At 45.1% G+C, this 14,363-nt stretch overlaps 1 protein-coding gene across 3 annotated transcripts; it reads left to right on the forward strand.

Annotated features, from left to right (window-relative positions):
- The first annotated feature begins 67 nt into the window (after positions 1-67).
- On the forward strand, positions 68-12,077 carry Ciao2a (cytosolic iron-sulfur assembly component 2A). Of its 3 annotated transcripts, XM_052712849.1 has the most exons (6): positions 314-430; positions 5,103-5,176; positions 5,953-6,117; positions 6,484-6,533; positions 9,365-9,410; positions 11,434-12,077. In XM_052712849.1, the coding sequence occupies exons 2-6, from the start codon at positions 5,137-5,139 to the stop codon at positions 11,529-11,531; spliced, it is 399 nt and encodes a 132-aa protein (XP_052568809.1). In that variant the 5' UTR covers positions 314-430; positions 5,103-5,136; the 3' UTR covers positions 11,532-12,077. The 3 variants fall into 3 exon arrangements, with proteins under 3 accessions (XP_052568817.1, XP_052568804.1, XP_052568809.1); XM_052712844.1 differs by lacking the exon at positions 5,103-5,176 and having other exon boundaries at positions 78-430; XM_052712857.1 differs by lacking the exons at positions 5,103-5,176; positions 6,484-6,533 and having other exon boundaries at positions 68-430.
- The last annotated feature ends 2,286 nt before the right edge of the window (positions 12,078-14,363 follow it).

Raw genomic sequence — 14,363 nt, forward strand, 5'->3', positions numbered from 1 at the left:
GAATGCAGTTCGCCGCCACTCAGCTAACCCCAGACATCCCAGCATGCAACGCGCCTAACGGGCCGCCAGCGTGGTTTTTTCTGTCCCATGGTAGCAGAGCAAAGCATCCTGGGGCATGTAGTCTTTGCAGTTTACTTCCCTAAGTCCTTCGCGTTACTGTTTTGAGACCCGCCTAGTCTTTGCTCCCCGAAACCTTTACACGTGTCTTGGTTTATTTGAAGACCAGGAAGTTGATAGCTCCTGAGGCCGGCTGCGGAAAGACGGTGGCTCGGTTGGGACAGTCGCCAGGGATGGCGGAACGTGAGAATGGAGCGGGTGTCCGGGCTGCTCTCCTGGACGCTGAGCAGGGTCCTATGGCTCTCAGGCTTTTCTGAGCAGGGAGCTGCTCGGCAGCCCCGGATCATGGAAGAGAAAGCGCTAGAGGTTTATGGTAATTAACTTTACCCAGAACAGCATTTGTCGTTATTTGGAGAGGCGGCAGAGGAGAGAGGGTGGAGGAGGGCCTCACTTTTGGGCTGGAGTGGACACTTGTTTTTTTTCCAGACCTAGAAGGAAGCGTGTACTTCCGGGTCCCAAGTCACGCAGCAATTTCGGTCATTCTGGGACCCGGGCTATTCTTAAACCCGGTGCGAAATCGAGTCTGGAACTCATAAACCTTCATTCCCCTGGTCTGCCTACTGCTCCAGGGACTATGGCAAGGCGTGTGGGCAGAATGAGTTCACAGTGGGCAGGGAGCAAAGCTGAGAGTCTTTCCTTCTTCAGCTACTGCACACGCGCTCCTCCCGCCATAGCTGAGGCCACTGTTGGGTACTGGCTGAGCTGGGGACTGGCCCAAGGTCATAGCCACTCTCTCCTGTGAGAGAGTCAGTAGGAAGTGAGGAGGTTGAAATAGACATCTCAGCGTGAGGCTTCAAATGTACAATTCTCTTACACAGTCAAGATATGTATGTATGTATTCTCTCAGATACTCTCCACTTTGAGGGACTGTCTTCATTGTACAGATAAGCGAGGGCGGGGAGGAGTGGTTTAACAAGTACCCGGAGGTCACATTGTCAATAAGGAACAGAGAAAACCAAACTTGTGATTCCAAACGTAGCGCCTTGTTCTCTCTCTCTCCACCTCCTCCTCCACCCTTGACCATCCCACCCCAGCCTTTCCTTCCCCACCCCCACCCCCAAAACTTGTAGTATTCTTTTTCTGGGTCGGGGAGAAAATCTAGGGTCTCATGCAAGGTAGATGTGCTCCACCTCTAGCCTAGATGTACCGCTAAGAGATCTGGTCCTAGCTGGGTGGTGGTGGCTCACGCCTTTAATCCTAGCACTTAGGAGGCAGAGGCAGGGGGATATCTGTGAGTTCCAGGCCAGCCTGGTCTACAGAGTGAGTTCCAGGGCAGCCGGGGACTGTTATACAGAGAAACCCTGTCTCAAAAAACCAAAGAGGAGAGAGAGAGAGAGAGAGAGAGAGAGAGAGAGAGAGAGAGAGAGAGAGAGAGAGAGAGAGAGAGAGAGAGAGAGAGAGAGAGAGAAACAATCTGGTCCTACAAATATAATTTAGGTAAGGATTATAGGCCAGGAAGGATGATTCCAAGGATGGAAAGAGCCGGGGACCTAATCAAGTTTACTTCTCTCTTTGTAGAGGCAAGGCTGACAACCCCAGGCAGAAGATAATTATGAGTGTTCTATCTCCACAAAACATTCCTGTCCTACCGTACCTCTATCTATAGCATCTGCAGACTGCAGCTCTGCAAGAGAGATGATTCTAGTCCTCAAGTTCATAGTGAATGAAACCCACATATGCAAAAATATAGTATGTAGTAGAAGAAGGTCACAGCTTAGTAGGAGATACGGACATTCAGGGAAAAGGGATAGTAAACGGACTAGAAACATCTGGAAAGATGTACGAGCGTTACTTGAGTTGGGTCTTGAAGAGTAATTTGGACCTGGATGTCAGAGGTCATATAAGCTTGAAGAAACCAGAGTAAAATATGGAGATGAGAAGACATAGGGAATTAGCAGTCCAGAAGGAGATACCAGTGTTTGCAGGTGGAGGTGTGTGGCTGGCTGTTGCTTTAGATAATAGGTTGGAACTGAATACTGAAATTTTAAATGACTTCTATTACGTTTATTTACTTTGTGCATGTTTGCACATATGCACGCACGTCACAGTGCAAATTCAGCAGTCAGAGGACAACTCGCTGGAGTCAGTTTTTTCCTTCCACCAAGTGGGTCCTGGGGATGGAACCCAGGAGGTTAAGCTTATTTGGTGGCAGGCACCTTTACCTGATGAGCCATCTTAGCACATCCCCCAGTGAAACTTTTAAATTTAAAAGAAGAATTTTCTTTTTAAACATTAACTTTTAAAAGTGTGTGTGTGTGTGTGTGTCTGTCTGTCTGTCTCTGTCTGTCTGTCTGTCTGTCCAGGGAGGCCAGAAGTGTTGGATCTCCCTGAAGTTGGAGTTACAGGAGGTTTTATACTGCCACATGTTGGTGCTGAGACCTGAACTTAAGTCCTCTGCAAGGAGTAGACCTTAATGTCAGCACAGAGCAGCAAAAACTTTCAGTGGCGGGTACAGGGAGAAAGGGAGAGGAATGGGAGAACAAACTTGATACCTTGTTAAAGAAACCAAACTTCTCAATTCGCTAGAAAGCTAGAGGTGTTAATAAGGGGTTAAGTTTTAATTTCAGTATTTAGTAGTGTTCAAAGAAGATAATACAGCTTTTTACAAGTTAAACTTACAAGGAGAAGCCTAGGATAGGAGAAGGAAAACCCTACCTCCCTCAATCCCATAATAACCTGTTAAGTGAAGGGAAATTTTATCCTCTTTCCTGCCTGTATTTTCAAATTCATTTTCTAGTTTATTGGCAAGGCCAGAAGATGGCCTGGGGGAAGGAAAATTTGATTGATTTCCCCAGCTGCTCATGTGGTCACTGGGGAGGTATGTGTGATAAAACAGACCCCCAAGCTCCTAAAAGTATCAAGCCCGTATCCACTAAAGCCCTGCCCCCACTTTGTCCTTATCAGTCTTCTCTTTAATTTATTTATTTATTTTTTCTGTAGCCTCAAGGTAAGATGGCACTCTTGTTCTGGCCCCTGCCAACGCAGGGTCTAGCCTCCTCTTCATCTTCAGTCCCCTTCCCTAGCCCCTGCCAACGCAGGGTCTAGCCTCCTCCTCGTCTTTAATCCCTTTCCCTGGCCCCTGCCAACTCAGGGTCTAGCCTCCTCCTCGTTTTCAATCCCCTTCCCTAGCTCCTGCCAACGCAGGGTCTAGCCTCCTCCTCGTCTTCAATCCCTTTCCCTGGCCCCTGCCAACTCAGGGTCTAGCCTCCTCCTTGTTTTCAATCCCCTTCCCTAGCCCCTGCCAACGCAGGGTCTAGCCTCCTTTTCATCTTCAGTCCCCTTCCCTTCCACTGTCTTTTACCAGCCTCCCTTCGTAGTTTAGATCTCCTTTTTTTCAACCTTCCCTTTGAGCTAAAAGCCTCTGCTTTTAAAGCTTCTGCTTTAGGAATGCATTTTCAGTTCTGTTAGCTTCCTCTTGCGCTCCATCTTCTGCCAAACTGCTTTCTTACTAGTGGCTCGTGGATTAACAAATTAAGACCACCTTAGCCTGAGTTTTCCCGGAGTGTTTAAAGTTGACCACCTCTGTCTTCCCTTCTCATTCTTTTTGCTCATTCTGATCCTTTTTCTTTTTGAAAGTCTCACAGTGTAGCCCAGGATGGCCTTGAATTCAAAGTCTTCCACCTTAGCTTTTCCTGTAGCATTTGATGTTGTTAAATATTTCTCTCTTCCCTTCTCTGTTCCTCTTTACTTTTCCATTTGGGTCCTTTTCTTTCTGAGACAGGGTCTCATTGTGCAACCTGGGAGGTCCTAAAATTCAAGCTCCTCCTGCCTCAGTCTCAACAGTGCCAGGATTACAGGCATGTGCCACAGCCAACTTTCAGGGCTCTATCTGTGGGTTTCCCTCCCTTTACACCAAGGCGTCTCAAACTAGGTTGCATATAGGAATGACCTGAGAGGGCTGGAGAGATGGCTCAGCGGTTAAGAGTACTTGTTGCTTTTGCAAAAGACCAGGGTTCGATTCCCAGCACCCACTTGGTGGCTCACAACTATCCTAACTTCCAGGTCCAGGGGATCTGAAGCCTTCTTCAGACGTCTGCAGGCACCAGGCATGTGCCCTGTGCTGCACACATAACACATATATATTGCACACATACATATACATGTAGGCAAAACATTCATGTGCATAAAACCAACAAAAAATTTCAAGAAAATAATCTGAGAAGTTTTAAAAACTCTAGCTGTTCAGGTCATGCTTTAAACCAGTTCAATCAGAATGCCTAGGGGTAGGGTCCAGGCAACATTTTTTTTTTTTTTTTTTTTTTCAAAATATTCCTGGTAACTGCAATATTCAGCCAAAGTGCTTCTCATTCTTTTCTTTTTCCAGACAGAGTTTCTCTGTGTAGTTTTGGTGCCTGTGCTGGATCTTGCTCTGTAGAACAGGCTGGCCTTGAACTCACAGAGATTCACCTGCCTCTGCCTCATGAGTGCTGGGATTAAAGGCGTGTGCCACCCCCAACCCCACCCCACCTCACCCCACCCCCATTCAATTACCACTCTGGCCTTGGTGTACACTACACTACAGAATTTGCTGGGGCTGGCTGGAGAGATAGCTCAGTGGTTAAGAGCACTGACCTCTCTTCCAGAGGACCTGGGTTCAATTCCCAGCACCCACATGGTGGCTCACAACCACCTGTAATGAGATCTGGTGCCCTCTTCTGGCCTGCAAGGACACGTGTGGGCAGAACACAGTATACATAATAATAAACAAATAAATGTTTAAAAAAAAAAAAGAATTTGCTGGAACGTTTCGTTGGCTTGTGCTGAAGCACCTTCAACATGACTACATATGAAATTGAACTATTTGCTGTCAGTCTTTCTACCGTGTGGGGCTGAGAGATCAAACTCAGGTCTTCAGGCTTGACTGCAAGCGCTATATTTTCTCCGGCTAGCCTCCATGACCCGTTTTTTATCTTAATACTATTCTCTTAATACTATTAACTTAAAATCTGAGTCATCTTCCTTTTCTCTCTGTGCTTGTCTTTCAGATGTAACGAGTTGCCGCGCGCCAGTTCCTCTGAAATGACTTCATTGCGTGTCCCATCTCTGTCCCTGTTGTTGGGTGCTGATTTTAGGCCTAGCTTCTGTGTGGCTGTCCTTAGCACTGCTCTTTGGTTCTGGGCCTTGTAGCTGACAGCTCACAGCACTTTCCTTTTCTCTTCCTTGTTCTAAGTCTCTTGAGGAATCTCTGTTGCCTGTGGCTAGTTGTGAAAGACCCTGGTGGTTGGGCCCCACCCTTCCTTTCTCCTCTTTCCTTACACTGGGTTCCAAGCTAAGGAAATTCCTGGTGGTTCTGTCCTTCAGTTTAAATGTGAAATATTGAAAGGCTTAATCCCACCTTCTCTTTAGCTGAAATTCCTCAGATGCTCCCTTGATGTTTTCCCCATTCGTATTCCCTAAGGATATGAATTAAGAAACTGGATGTGGGCTAATAATGATCCAAGAAAATAGTTTTCTCAAAAGTAGTGGAAATTTCTGTCAGAAAATTGGGAGTTGCTGAAATGTTTGTTTAAAAGAAAGTTAGGGTGGGGTGGTGGGAGCAGGAGAGATGGCTCAACAGTTAACACTGGCTGTTCTTGCAGAGAACCTGGATTCAGTTCCCAACAACCATATGACAGCTTACAGCTGTATGTAACACCCATTCAGTGGGGTCTGACGCCCTCTTCTGGCTGCTGTGGGCACTCCATGCACATAGTGCACATACATATAGAGGCAAACATCACATAAAATCAAAATAAATCTTTAAAAAGTAGTCAGTGCTCCAGCTGAGATGGGAAGAATTGTCCTCACTTTGGATACTCATATTTTCATTTAATGCCTCGTCTCTGATTCCTGTAGATTTGATTCGAACTATCCGGGACCCAGAAAAGCCCAATACTTTAGAAGAACTGGAAGTGGTAACGGAGAGTTGTGTGGAGGTTCAGGAAATAAATGAAGAAGACTATTTGGTTATTATCAAGTTCACACCAACAGTACCTCATTGCTCTTTGGCAACTCTTATTGGTAAGTGTGTGTGTGTGTGTGTGTCTGTAAGCTGTCATAGAGTATGTGGACAGTCTGGGCTATCATACAGTATGTGGATGTAGTCTGGGCTGTTGTATAGTATGTGGACATAGTCTGAGCTTTGTGCTTTTTCTAAAACCAGTAAGAAGAGATAAAAGACCAGGTGTTGGTACATGTCTTTAATCCCAGCACTCAGGAGGCAGAGGCAAGCAGATTTTTGAGTTCAAGGCCAGCCTGGTCTACAGAGCGAGTTCTCGGATAGCCAGGGCTGTTACACGGAGAAACCCTGTTTCAAAAAAACAAAAAGAGGGAAAATATAGACAGAGAGAGATAAAGAGATAATGGAATTTTTTCCCCCCGTCACAGGACTGTGCTTAAGAGTAAAGCTTCAGCGGTGTCTGCCATTCAAACACAAGGTAAGAAAGCTTGTTGTTATCTTTGCTAGGCCAGTGCCCTGCCACTGAACCATGTGCCTACTCCATATTGTCTTTTATGACACTTGTTAAGATATCACACATCATACAAGCCCCCTGAAGTGGACAGTAGTGGTTTCTCGTAACTCCTCCAGAGCCCTGCAGCTGTCTCTGAGTCACTTTTAGAACATTTGCATGCCTTCAAAAGAAGTCCTTTATCCAGTCAAGTGTGGTTGTATATAAGTGTAGTGTCACCACTTGGGAGGCTGAGATGGGAGCTAGCCTGGACTACATAGCTAGATCCTGTATCAAAAATGGAAGGGAAGGTAGGCAGGAAGGAAGACAGGAAGGCAGGCTGTCTGTCTGTCAGCATATACTTACTAGCAGTCACTCAGCTCTTAGACCATGCCCTTCTCTCTACTGGCACAACCATCTATCTCCTATCTCCATGATTTGCCTTTGGACATTTCATTTTAATGAAGTTATATAGTATGTGGATTCTTTGACTTAGTATGTTTTCAGTGTTTATGCTTTATCATGCATAGGTATTTCATTCTTTTGTATTATATAATATTCCATTGTATAGAGACGCCTTGTTTTATTTTACTTTTTTATCAGTTGTTAGACATTTGAGTTGTTCCCACTTTTTGTGAAGTTAAAAACATTGTTTTGGGGGGCTGGAGAGATGGCTCAGTGGTTAAGAGTATTAACTGCTTCTCCAGAAGACCTTGGTTCATTTCCCAGTACCCACATGGCAGCTCACAACTCCAGTGCCAGGGACCAGACACCCATGGCAGAACACCAACACACATAAAATAAAAATAAAATTTAAAAAAACTGAAAAAAAATATCATTTTGGGGCTGAGGAGATGGTTCAGTGGTTATAAGCACTGACTGCTCTTGCAGAGGACCTGAGTTCAATTCCCAACACCCACATGGTGGCTCACAACCATCTATAATTCCTATTCTTCTTCTGACTCCCATGGACATGCTATACACATACATAAATGCAGGTAAAACATTCATACACATAAAATAAAGTAAATAAATCTTAAAACGATATATAATTGTTTCCCCAATTGTCCAGTAATATCCTTCATTGCAATGTTCCCTCCCATTACTACCCTTCCCTGCCATCACATGTTCTCATTAGAGTCCATTTTGGCAGCTTCCCAAGTGCTGAGATCATGAGCACCAACAGCACATCCAGTGATCTGGACACTTGTGAGGAGTGTAGAGTAGACATTTCATAGATTGTCTCTCACATTGGGTTTTCAGATTTTTTTTTTAGAGATTTATGTATTTATTATGTATACAGTGTTCTGTCTGCATGTATGCCTACAGGCCAGAAGAGGGCACCAGATCTCATTACAGATGGTTGTGAGCCACCATGTGGTTGCTGGGAATTGAACTCAGGACCTCTGGAAGAGCAACCAGTGCTCTTAACCTCTGAGCCATCTCTCCAGCCCCCTTCAGATGTTTTATGATTAGATTGTTACTCATTTTTGGCAAGAAAACAGAATAAGCATGATCTCATTACATGACATCAAGAGGCTATAGTTTTAGTTTGTCCCATTATTGATCACAGTTGCTTCATTAACTACTTGGTTACACTGAGGTATATTAATAATTCACAAAGGAATAGGGGGATAAATACTCTTCATCTCTGTTTGTCAGCCTTTTTTTGAGACAGGATCTCACTATGTAGCTCTAGCTGTCCTGGAGCTCATTATATAGACCAGGCTGGCCTCAAACTCACAGAGATCCACCTGCTGCTGTCTCTCAAGTGCTGGGATTAAAAGCATCTGTCACCATGCCCAGCCTATGGCTATTTCAGAATACTGAGTCATGTGAAGGAGTGGAGAGTGATACTCATGGGTTTGATAAGCATTATGCCACTGGGGGAATCTGCATGGTGGTCTTTCTAATAGTGTGTATGTGTGAGTGAGGATGCATGTGTTCTGTAGCACATGTATGGAGGTCAGAGCATAACTTTCAGGAGTTGCTTCTTTCCCTCCTTTGTGACTTCTAGGTATTGAATTCAGGTCATCGGGTGCGTCTGGCAAGCACTTCTACATACTGAGCATCTCGCCAGCCCATATTGTGTGTTTTTAAAAGAGACTGAGCTAGATGATCTCTAAGGTCCCTATCAACTCTAATGGGTTCTGAGTGTTTTCCATCAAACAACGCTGATCTCCGTGGTGATTCTGTGCCTCTGGGCACTCTGCACAGGCTTGCCTGCGCCACAGGATTTGAAGCCGTTTTGTGGTTGCATCAAAAGCTCTTGTGCTTAGAAGTTGACTAATTTGTGGGCCTAGCAAGTCTAAATGAGATGGCTTTACTGGTATTACACTTGGGAATAAATTTTGCAAGATAATAGAGGAAAAGGAGGATGCAAAAAAAACCCTACATATTTGTCTCATTTTTGTAAAACAGTAACTGTGTGTGTGCATATAAAATATGCATAAGAGAAAAAGATATGAGAGAGTGAGTGTGGAAAGGAGGAAGGAAGAAATAACACTAGGTAGTTGATGTGGCCCTCCTGGGAGGTGGGACAGAGAGCAAATTAGATACGGATTTGGAAGGATAAGAGGGTAGGGCAAAGGTCCTGTGAAATCTCTGTACAAAACTGTGTGTGTTCATACACAAGTCCATGTGCACGCCCCCTGCAGGTCAGTTGGTGGAAATACTACCGTCCGTTCCATCCTGTTGAGGTCTCTGATAGTAGAAAGGGGGTTTGGGCTTTCCTCCCTGACCCCTGGGTCTGCCCTACACACCCCTCCCTGAGCTCTCAGGATGTTCAGATGTTTTGCTTCTGTCTCGTTTCTTTCCAGTTGGAAATCTACATTTCTGAAGGAACTCACTCGACAGAAGAAGACAGTAAGTGATGGCGACCGTTATTGCAAACGGCTGCAGCCAATTCTTTTGTCTGGGTCCTAGGTTGTCTGTCAGCCACTGCTCTGTTGGGGTGCCTGCAAATAGAGGGGACACCATGAGTTGTGCTTTTCCGTCATAGGTCATTTTCCACTGTGTCTCTGGTAAACTGGGGCCCATGAATAGTAACTGGTTCAGGTCGTAGGCTACAAACGTATCTGTAAACATCCAGTTCTAGGGATCGTGAATTCCAAAGGTTTGGTTCTGCTCTGACAGTCCCTTAGCTGTGGGAAAGTTGAAACTGGGGATCTCACAAATCAAGCATTAGGGAATCTCAGGGCTGAGGCTGTCTGTTAGAGTTAATGTGCTAGGATGGAAGTGGGGGGTGACTGTCTATTGAGGACCCCTAGTCTGCAGAGAGAAGTCAGCCAATAGTCATTTGAAAACTGTAGAGGTGGGATTTGAAAACAGAAAAAGACATGATGTTTCCTAATTAGTGACGTGGTACATGGGAAACAGACTATTATACAAATGACGAGACCAAGTAAAGAGAAGAGCACTGGAAATCTTGTTTTCTGTCAGGTGTGGTGGTGCGCGCCTCCAGTCCCAGCAGTTGGGAGGTAGAGGCAGGCCAATCTGAGTTTGAAGCCAGCCTGGTTTACATAGTTAAGACTACATAGAAAGATTCTTTCTCAAATAAATGATAAAAATGTTTGTTTAGCTTTCGTCACTAGATAGACTGATAGTGTAAAGAAGAGCAGAGGAGGGAGGGGCAGGATGGTGACGGGAAAGAGTGAGAAGGAAGAGCATGAGCCCAAAAGGTACACACAGGGCTGCGGGGAGACAGAGACACATCAACATGGATACTGGGAGAGAGGAGCAGAGAATGCTCACTGCTTCAGAGGAAGCCCGCCAGCCTGTCCTAGAAGTCTGCTAGGTACTGTCAGGACAACGGGGAAAATCATGTCCTAGCTTTATATTCCCTGGGGATAAATGCACCAAACCCCAGAAACTAGGAGCTTTACCTCTCACTTTGCTTATTTATTTTTATTTTATGTGTGTGGATGTTTTGCCTGCATGCATGTCTGTGCACCTGTTTGCATGCCTCCAGCGCCTGCAGAGGCCAGAAGGGGCATCAGACTCCCTGGAAGTGAAGTTATGTTGTGAGCTGCCATGTGGGTGCTGGGAATCAAAGCCAGGTCCTCTGGAAAAGCATCCAGTACTCTTAATCTCCGAGTCATCTTTTCAGCCCTCACTTTATTTATTTTAATTATTTACTCTTTGTCATGCTGGGGATTGAACCCAGGGCCTCATATATGCGAGGCAAGTGCTGTACCATTGAGCTGTATTCCCAGTCCATTTAATTTATTTGTGAGACTTGGTCTCATTTCGTAGACCAAGCTGGCTTCAAACTCACAGAGATCCTCCTGCCTCTTCCCCCTGAGTCCTGGGTGTAAAGGTAGGCACCACCATGCCTGGCCAAAACACTTAGAATTTTTGCTATGTAAGCAGCACTGTAGTTTAAAAAGCAGGCTTACGTGGGGAAAGTGGCAGTTTAGAATTTCACTCTGAATATAGAAATATGTGTGTTGGTGATGCCGAGAAAGAAAGAAATTAAAATAGCATTGCTTGTAGAGTGGTAGAGCAATAAAGAGTTTTTCTCTTAAGACTGCTTTCCAGACCTTAGACATGGTGTTAGGAGGGGCTAGGGAGCCGGCTCAGTGGTTAAGAGCGTGTGTTGCTCTTCCAGAGGACTGGGGTTCAGTTCACCCCACTTAGAGCTTCAGCCCCAGGACATGCAGCAACCCTATTCTGGCCTCTATAGGACTTGTGAGCAATTCTCATACATGTGTGTGTGCACACAAAAGAAAAACATCTTAAAAGAAACTGAATGATGCGTAATTAAAGTTCTCAATAATTAGTTGTAGGTTCTCAAGGATTTAAATTCGTCGTTTTTGCAGGCTCATACAAATGGCCGTCTGGTCTCTGTTGACACAGCTCTGTTAACTTTTGTCCACGTGTTTTGCAGTCAACAAGCAGATAAACGACAAAGAGCGAGTGGCAGCTGCAATGGAGAACCCCAACCTACGGGAGATCGTGGAACAGTGCGTCCTTGAGCCTGACTGAGACGGCTGAAGAGCCAGGGACCGTAGTCATTCAATCTGTTGATTTAAATCTTTGTAAAATGCGGGACTCACGTTGAATATGTAGGTGATTTGTACCTCAAAGCATTTTTTTTTTAAATTTTTTTGGTGTTTTTTTTTGTTTGTTTGTTTGTTTTTGTTTTTTGAGACAGGGTTTCTCTGTGTAACAGCCCTGGCTATCCTGAAGCTCTCTTTGTAGACCAGGCTGGCCTCAAACTCACAGAGATCCCCCAGCCTCTGCCTCCTGAGTGCTGGGATTAAAGGCGTGTACCACCATCGCCTGCTTTTTTAAAGGATTCTTTCCGAGCAGTTATGAAGTAGAACTTAATTGTTCAGAGAGTAACATTCTCAGGATTTCTAACCTAAGTGATCAGACAGAAAAATATTTTCTAGTTCTTATGTGTAAAATGTTACTATTTTTCTGATGACCATTCTGATACAACTGCTTTTCATGTCAAATATCTACTGTGCCCAAATATATTTGATTTAAATCATCATTCTAAATAAATACAACAGATGATTCTTGTAATGGCTCACCTAATGTCAATGTGAACTTCGAAGATATCTCCAAAACTATGTTCACTGATTATTATGTAGAGAGAAGTCTAAAAATGAGTAAGAATCCTTAAGGAGAGGCCCTGCCTTCCTTTGTGGGGAACCCTGGACCCATTTAGAGCTGAGGAACATAATGTGGAGAGGGTCAATTTTAAATAATTTATTTTATGTGTATGATTGTTTTACCTGCATGTTTATATGTGCACCGCATGCTGGTCTGGTGTCTAAGGAGTCCAGAAGAAGAATCAAACCCCCTGGGACTGGAGTTACAAACTGTTGTGAGCTGCCCTGTGGGTGCTGGGATCGAACCCAGGTCCTCTGGAGGAACAGTGCAGGTAGGGGCTCTTCAACACTGAAAAATCTCTCCAGCCTGGTGCTTACACAATTTTAAAGAAGTCTCCTAAAGAAGAGTTGGGGTTATAGCACAGTGAAAGTATTGTGCTTTGCAAGGTCATGTACCTGGGTTCAACATCCCTCCAAAAAAAGAACAATGAAGTTGTCTCAAAGGTTTTTGTTTTGTTTTTACTGAATCAATCCAGATGCTTGTTCTGGTATTTCCTTATACTTGGTTCATCTTGATACGGGGAAGAGTGTTCATCTGACGTGTACAAAGGGTGTAATAGGTAGCTTGCACCAGCCCCTGATGTTCCTCACTGCCTGGCACTTGTGTTCTCAGTTTCTTCTGCATTGATTCAGAGCTGGTAGGCAGACCCAACTAGACATGGCAGAGGACAGTGTGGGATTGTGAGTGTGGATTGGAATAGGTATTGCTCACTCTGCCAGGATCTGGCCACCATAGTCTGAGAGCATTCAAGCATCCCAGTGGAGATTTTCACAGGTAGAGGTCGCCACAAGGCTTCCTACAATCACCATGCACCAATTTACAACCTGAGTGGACCACCATGGAAGCCATCTTCCATCCTCAGTCACTGTGGCAAGTGGGTAAGAGCCTAATAAGAGACCCTGAGCGAGAACTGTCCAGATAAGCCACTCCCCAATTTCTGACCAGAAGAGCTATGCAAGAGACTGCATGTTTATTGTTTATTTCACTAAGATTATTTTTTTGAGGGAGGGGTTAGTTTGTTATGAAACACAAAGTCACAGAGTGCTGGGTGCCAACACCCATTTTGGCAGAAGGCTGGGATGTAACGTGGCACTCTGTTGAGGGGAATTTTAAGAAGCCAACTCAGAGTTTGTGCTGTCTGCAGATGACTCGGGACATCAGTGGCAGGCCTTAGGGACAAAGTGGAACAGGGCTAGAGGTTGGGGGCAACTCCTGCTTTGGAAATTTAGAACTACTTTGAAAAAAATACTATTTTTTTTTTCTAAATTTTAGGTGTATGTTTTGCCTGCATGTGTATCTGTGTACCACATATGTGCCTAGTACCTGTGGAGGCCAGAAGAGGGCATCAGATCCCTTGAAATAGAAGTTACAGATGGTAGTGAGCTACCATGTGGGTACTGGGAATTGAACCTGGGTCCTGCAAGAGCAACAAGTGCTCTTAGCCACTGAGTCATCTCTCTGGCCCCAGGGTTAACTGCTTTGAAGGCAAAGCTGTGCTTGAATATTTCTCATGAGTTTTGCTGTGGGGTTATAATTGACATGGTTGATAGCCAACAGGCTCTCAGCAGGGCCAAGGAAACCTCAGCAGAAAGGGTCTAGACATGTGCTGCCTGGTGCCCGGGAATCAACTGAAGAACAGCAATGAGCAGTGAGGGAGGAGAGGCCTCTGTTAGGATCAAGAACTCGGGTGAGAGAAAGCACCTTCGAGCTCAGAGACCATGAGCTGACCGGCAGAGGAAGAACTGTCTGGGTGTTCAGCAGCGCCTCACAGGGCTCCCCAGGCAGTGGAGAATGACCAGTGGGGGAGTGAAAAGGAGGGGAGAGGGGCAAGGAGCCGCCCCTTTTCCCACACTAGGTTCAAGTCTGAAGAACGAGACTTCATGCCAGGTTCATAGTTTCAAGCATGAGATGTGACGGGATATTTTGATGAAATGTGATTATAGGATTAAAAGTGATAGGTGGGCGGGCTGCAGAGCTCAGCTGGTAAGGGCTCCTGCTGCCACAACTGACAGCCTGGGTTCAAACCCAGGGACCCACATGGCAGAATTGAGAGCTGATTCCCGAAATTGTCCTCTGACCTCCACATACGTGCTGTGGTACAAGCACCCACACAGATACACACAAAAAAATAAGATGTTATCAGAAGTAAAAATGGCAGGAAGGAGCTTAGGAGGTGGCTCAGTGATAGAACAGTGT

Source organism: Peromyscus californicus, unplaced genomic scaffold (genome assembly GCF_007827085.1).
Source record: "Peromyscus californicus insignis strain IS unplaced genomic scaffold, ASM782708v3 Scaffold_11__1_contigs__length_118956290, whole genome shotgun sequence".
Lineage (NCBI taxonomy): Eukaryota > Metazoa > Chordata > Mammalia > Rodentia > Cricetidae > Peromyscus > Peromyscus californicus.

Bases quoted from the DNA above. Each gene is read 5' to 3' on its own strand.
- Ciao2a (XM_052712844.1), top strand. From the start codon at position 307: ATGGAGCGGGTGTCCGGGCTGCTCTCCTGGACGCTGAGCAGGGTCCTA. The intron at 431-5,952 runs GTAATTAACTTT...TGATTCCTGTAG, and splicing joins GAAAGCGCTAGAGGTTTATG to ATTTGATTCGAACTATCCGG. The intron at 6,118-6,483 runs GTAAGTGTGTGT...CCCCCGTCACAG, and splicing joins CTCTTTGGCAACTCTTATTG to GACTGTGCTTAAGAGTAAAG.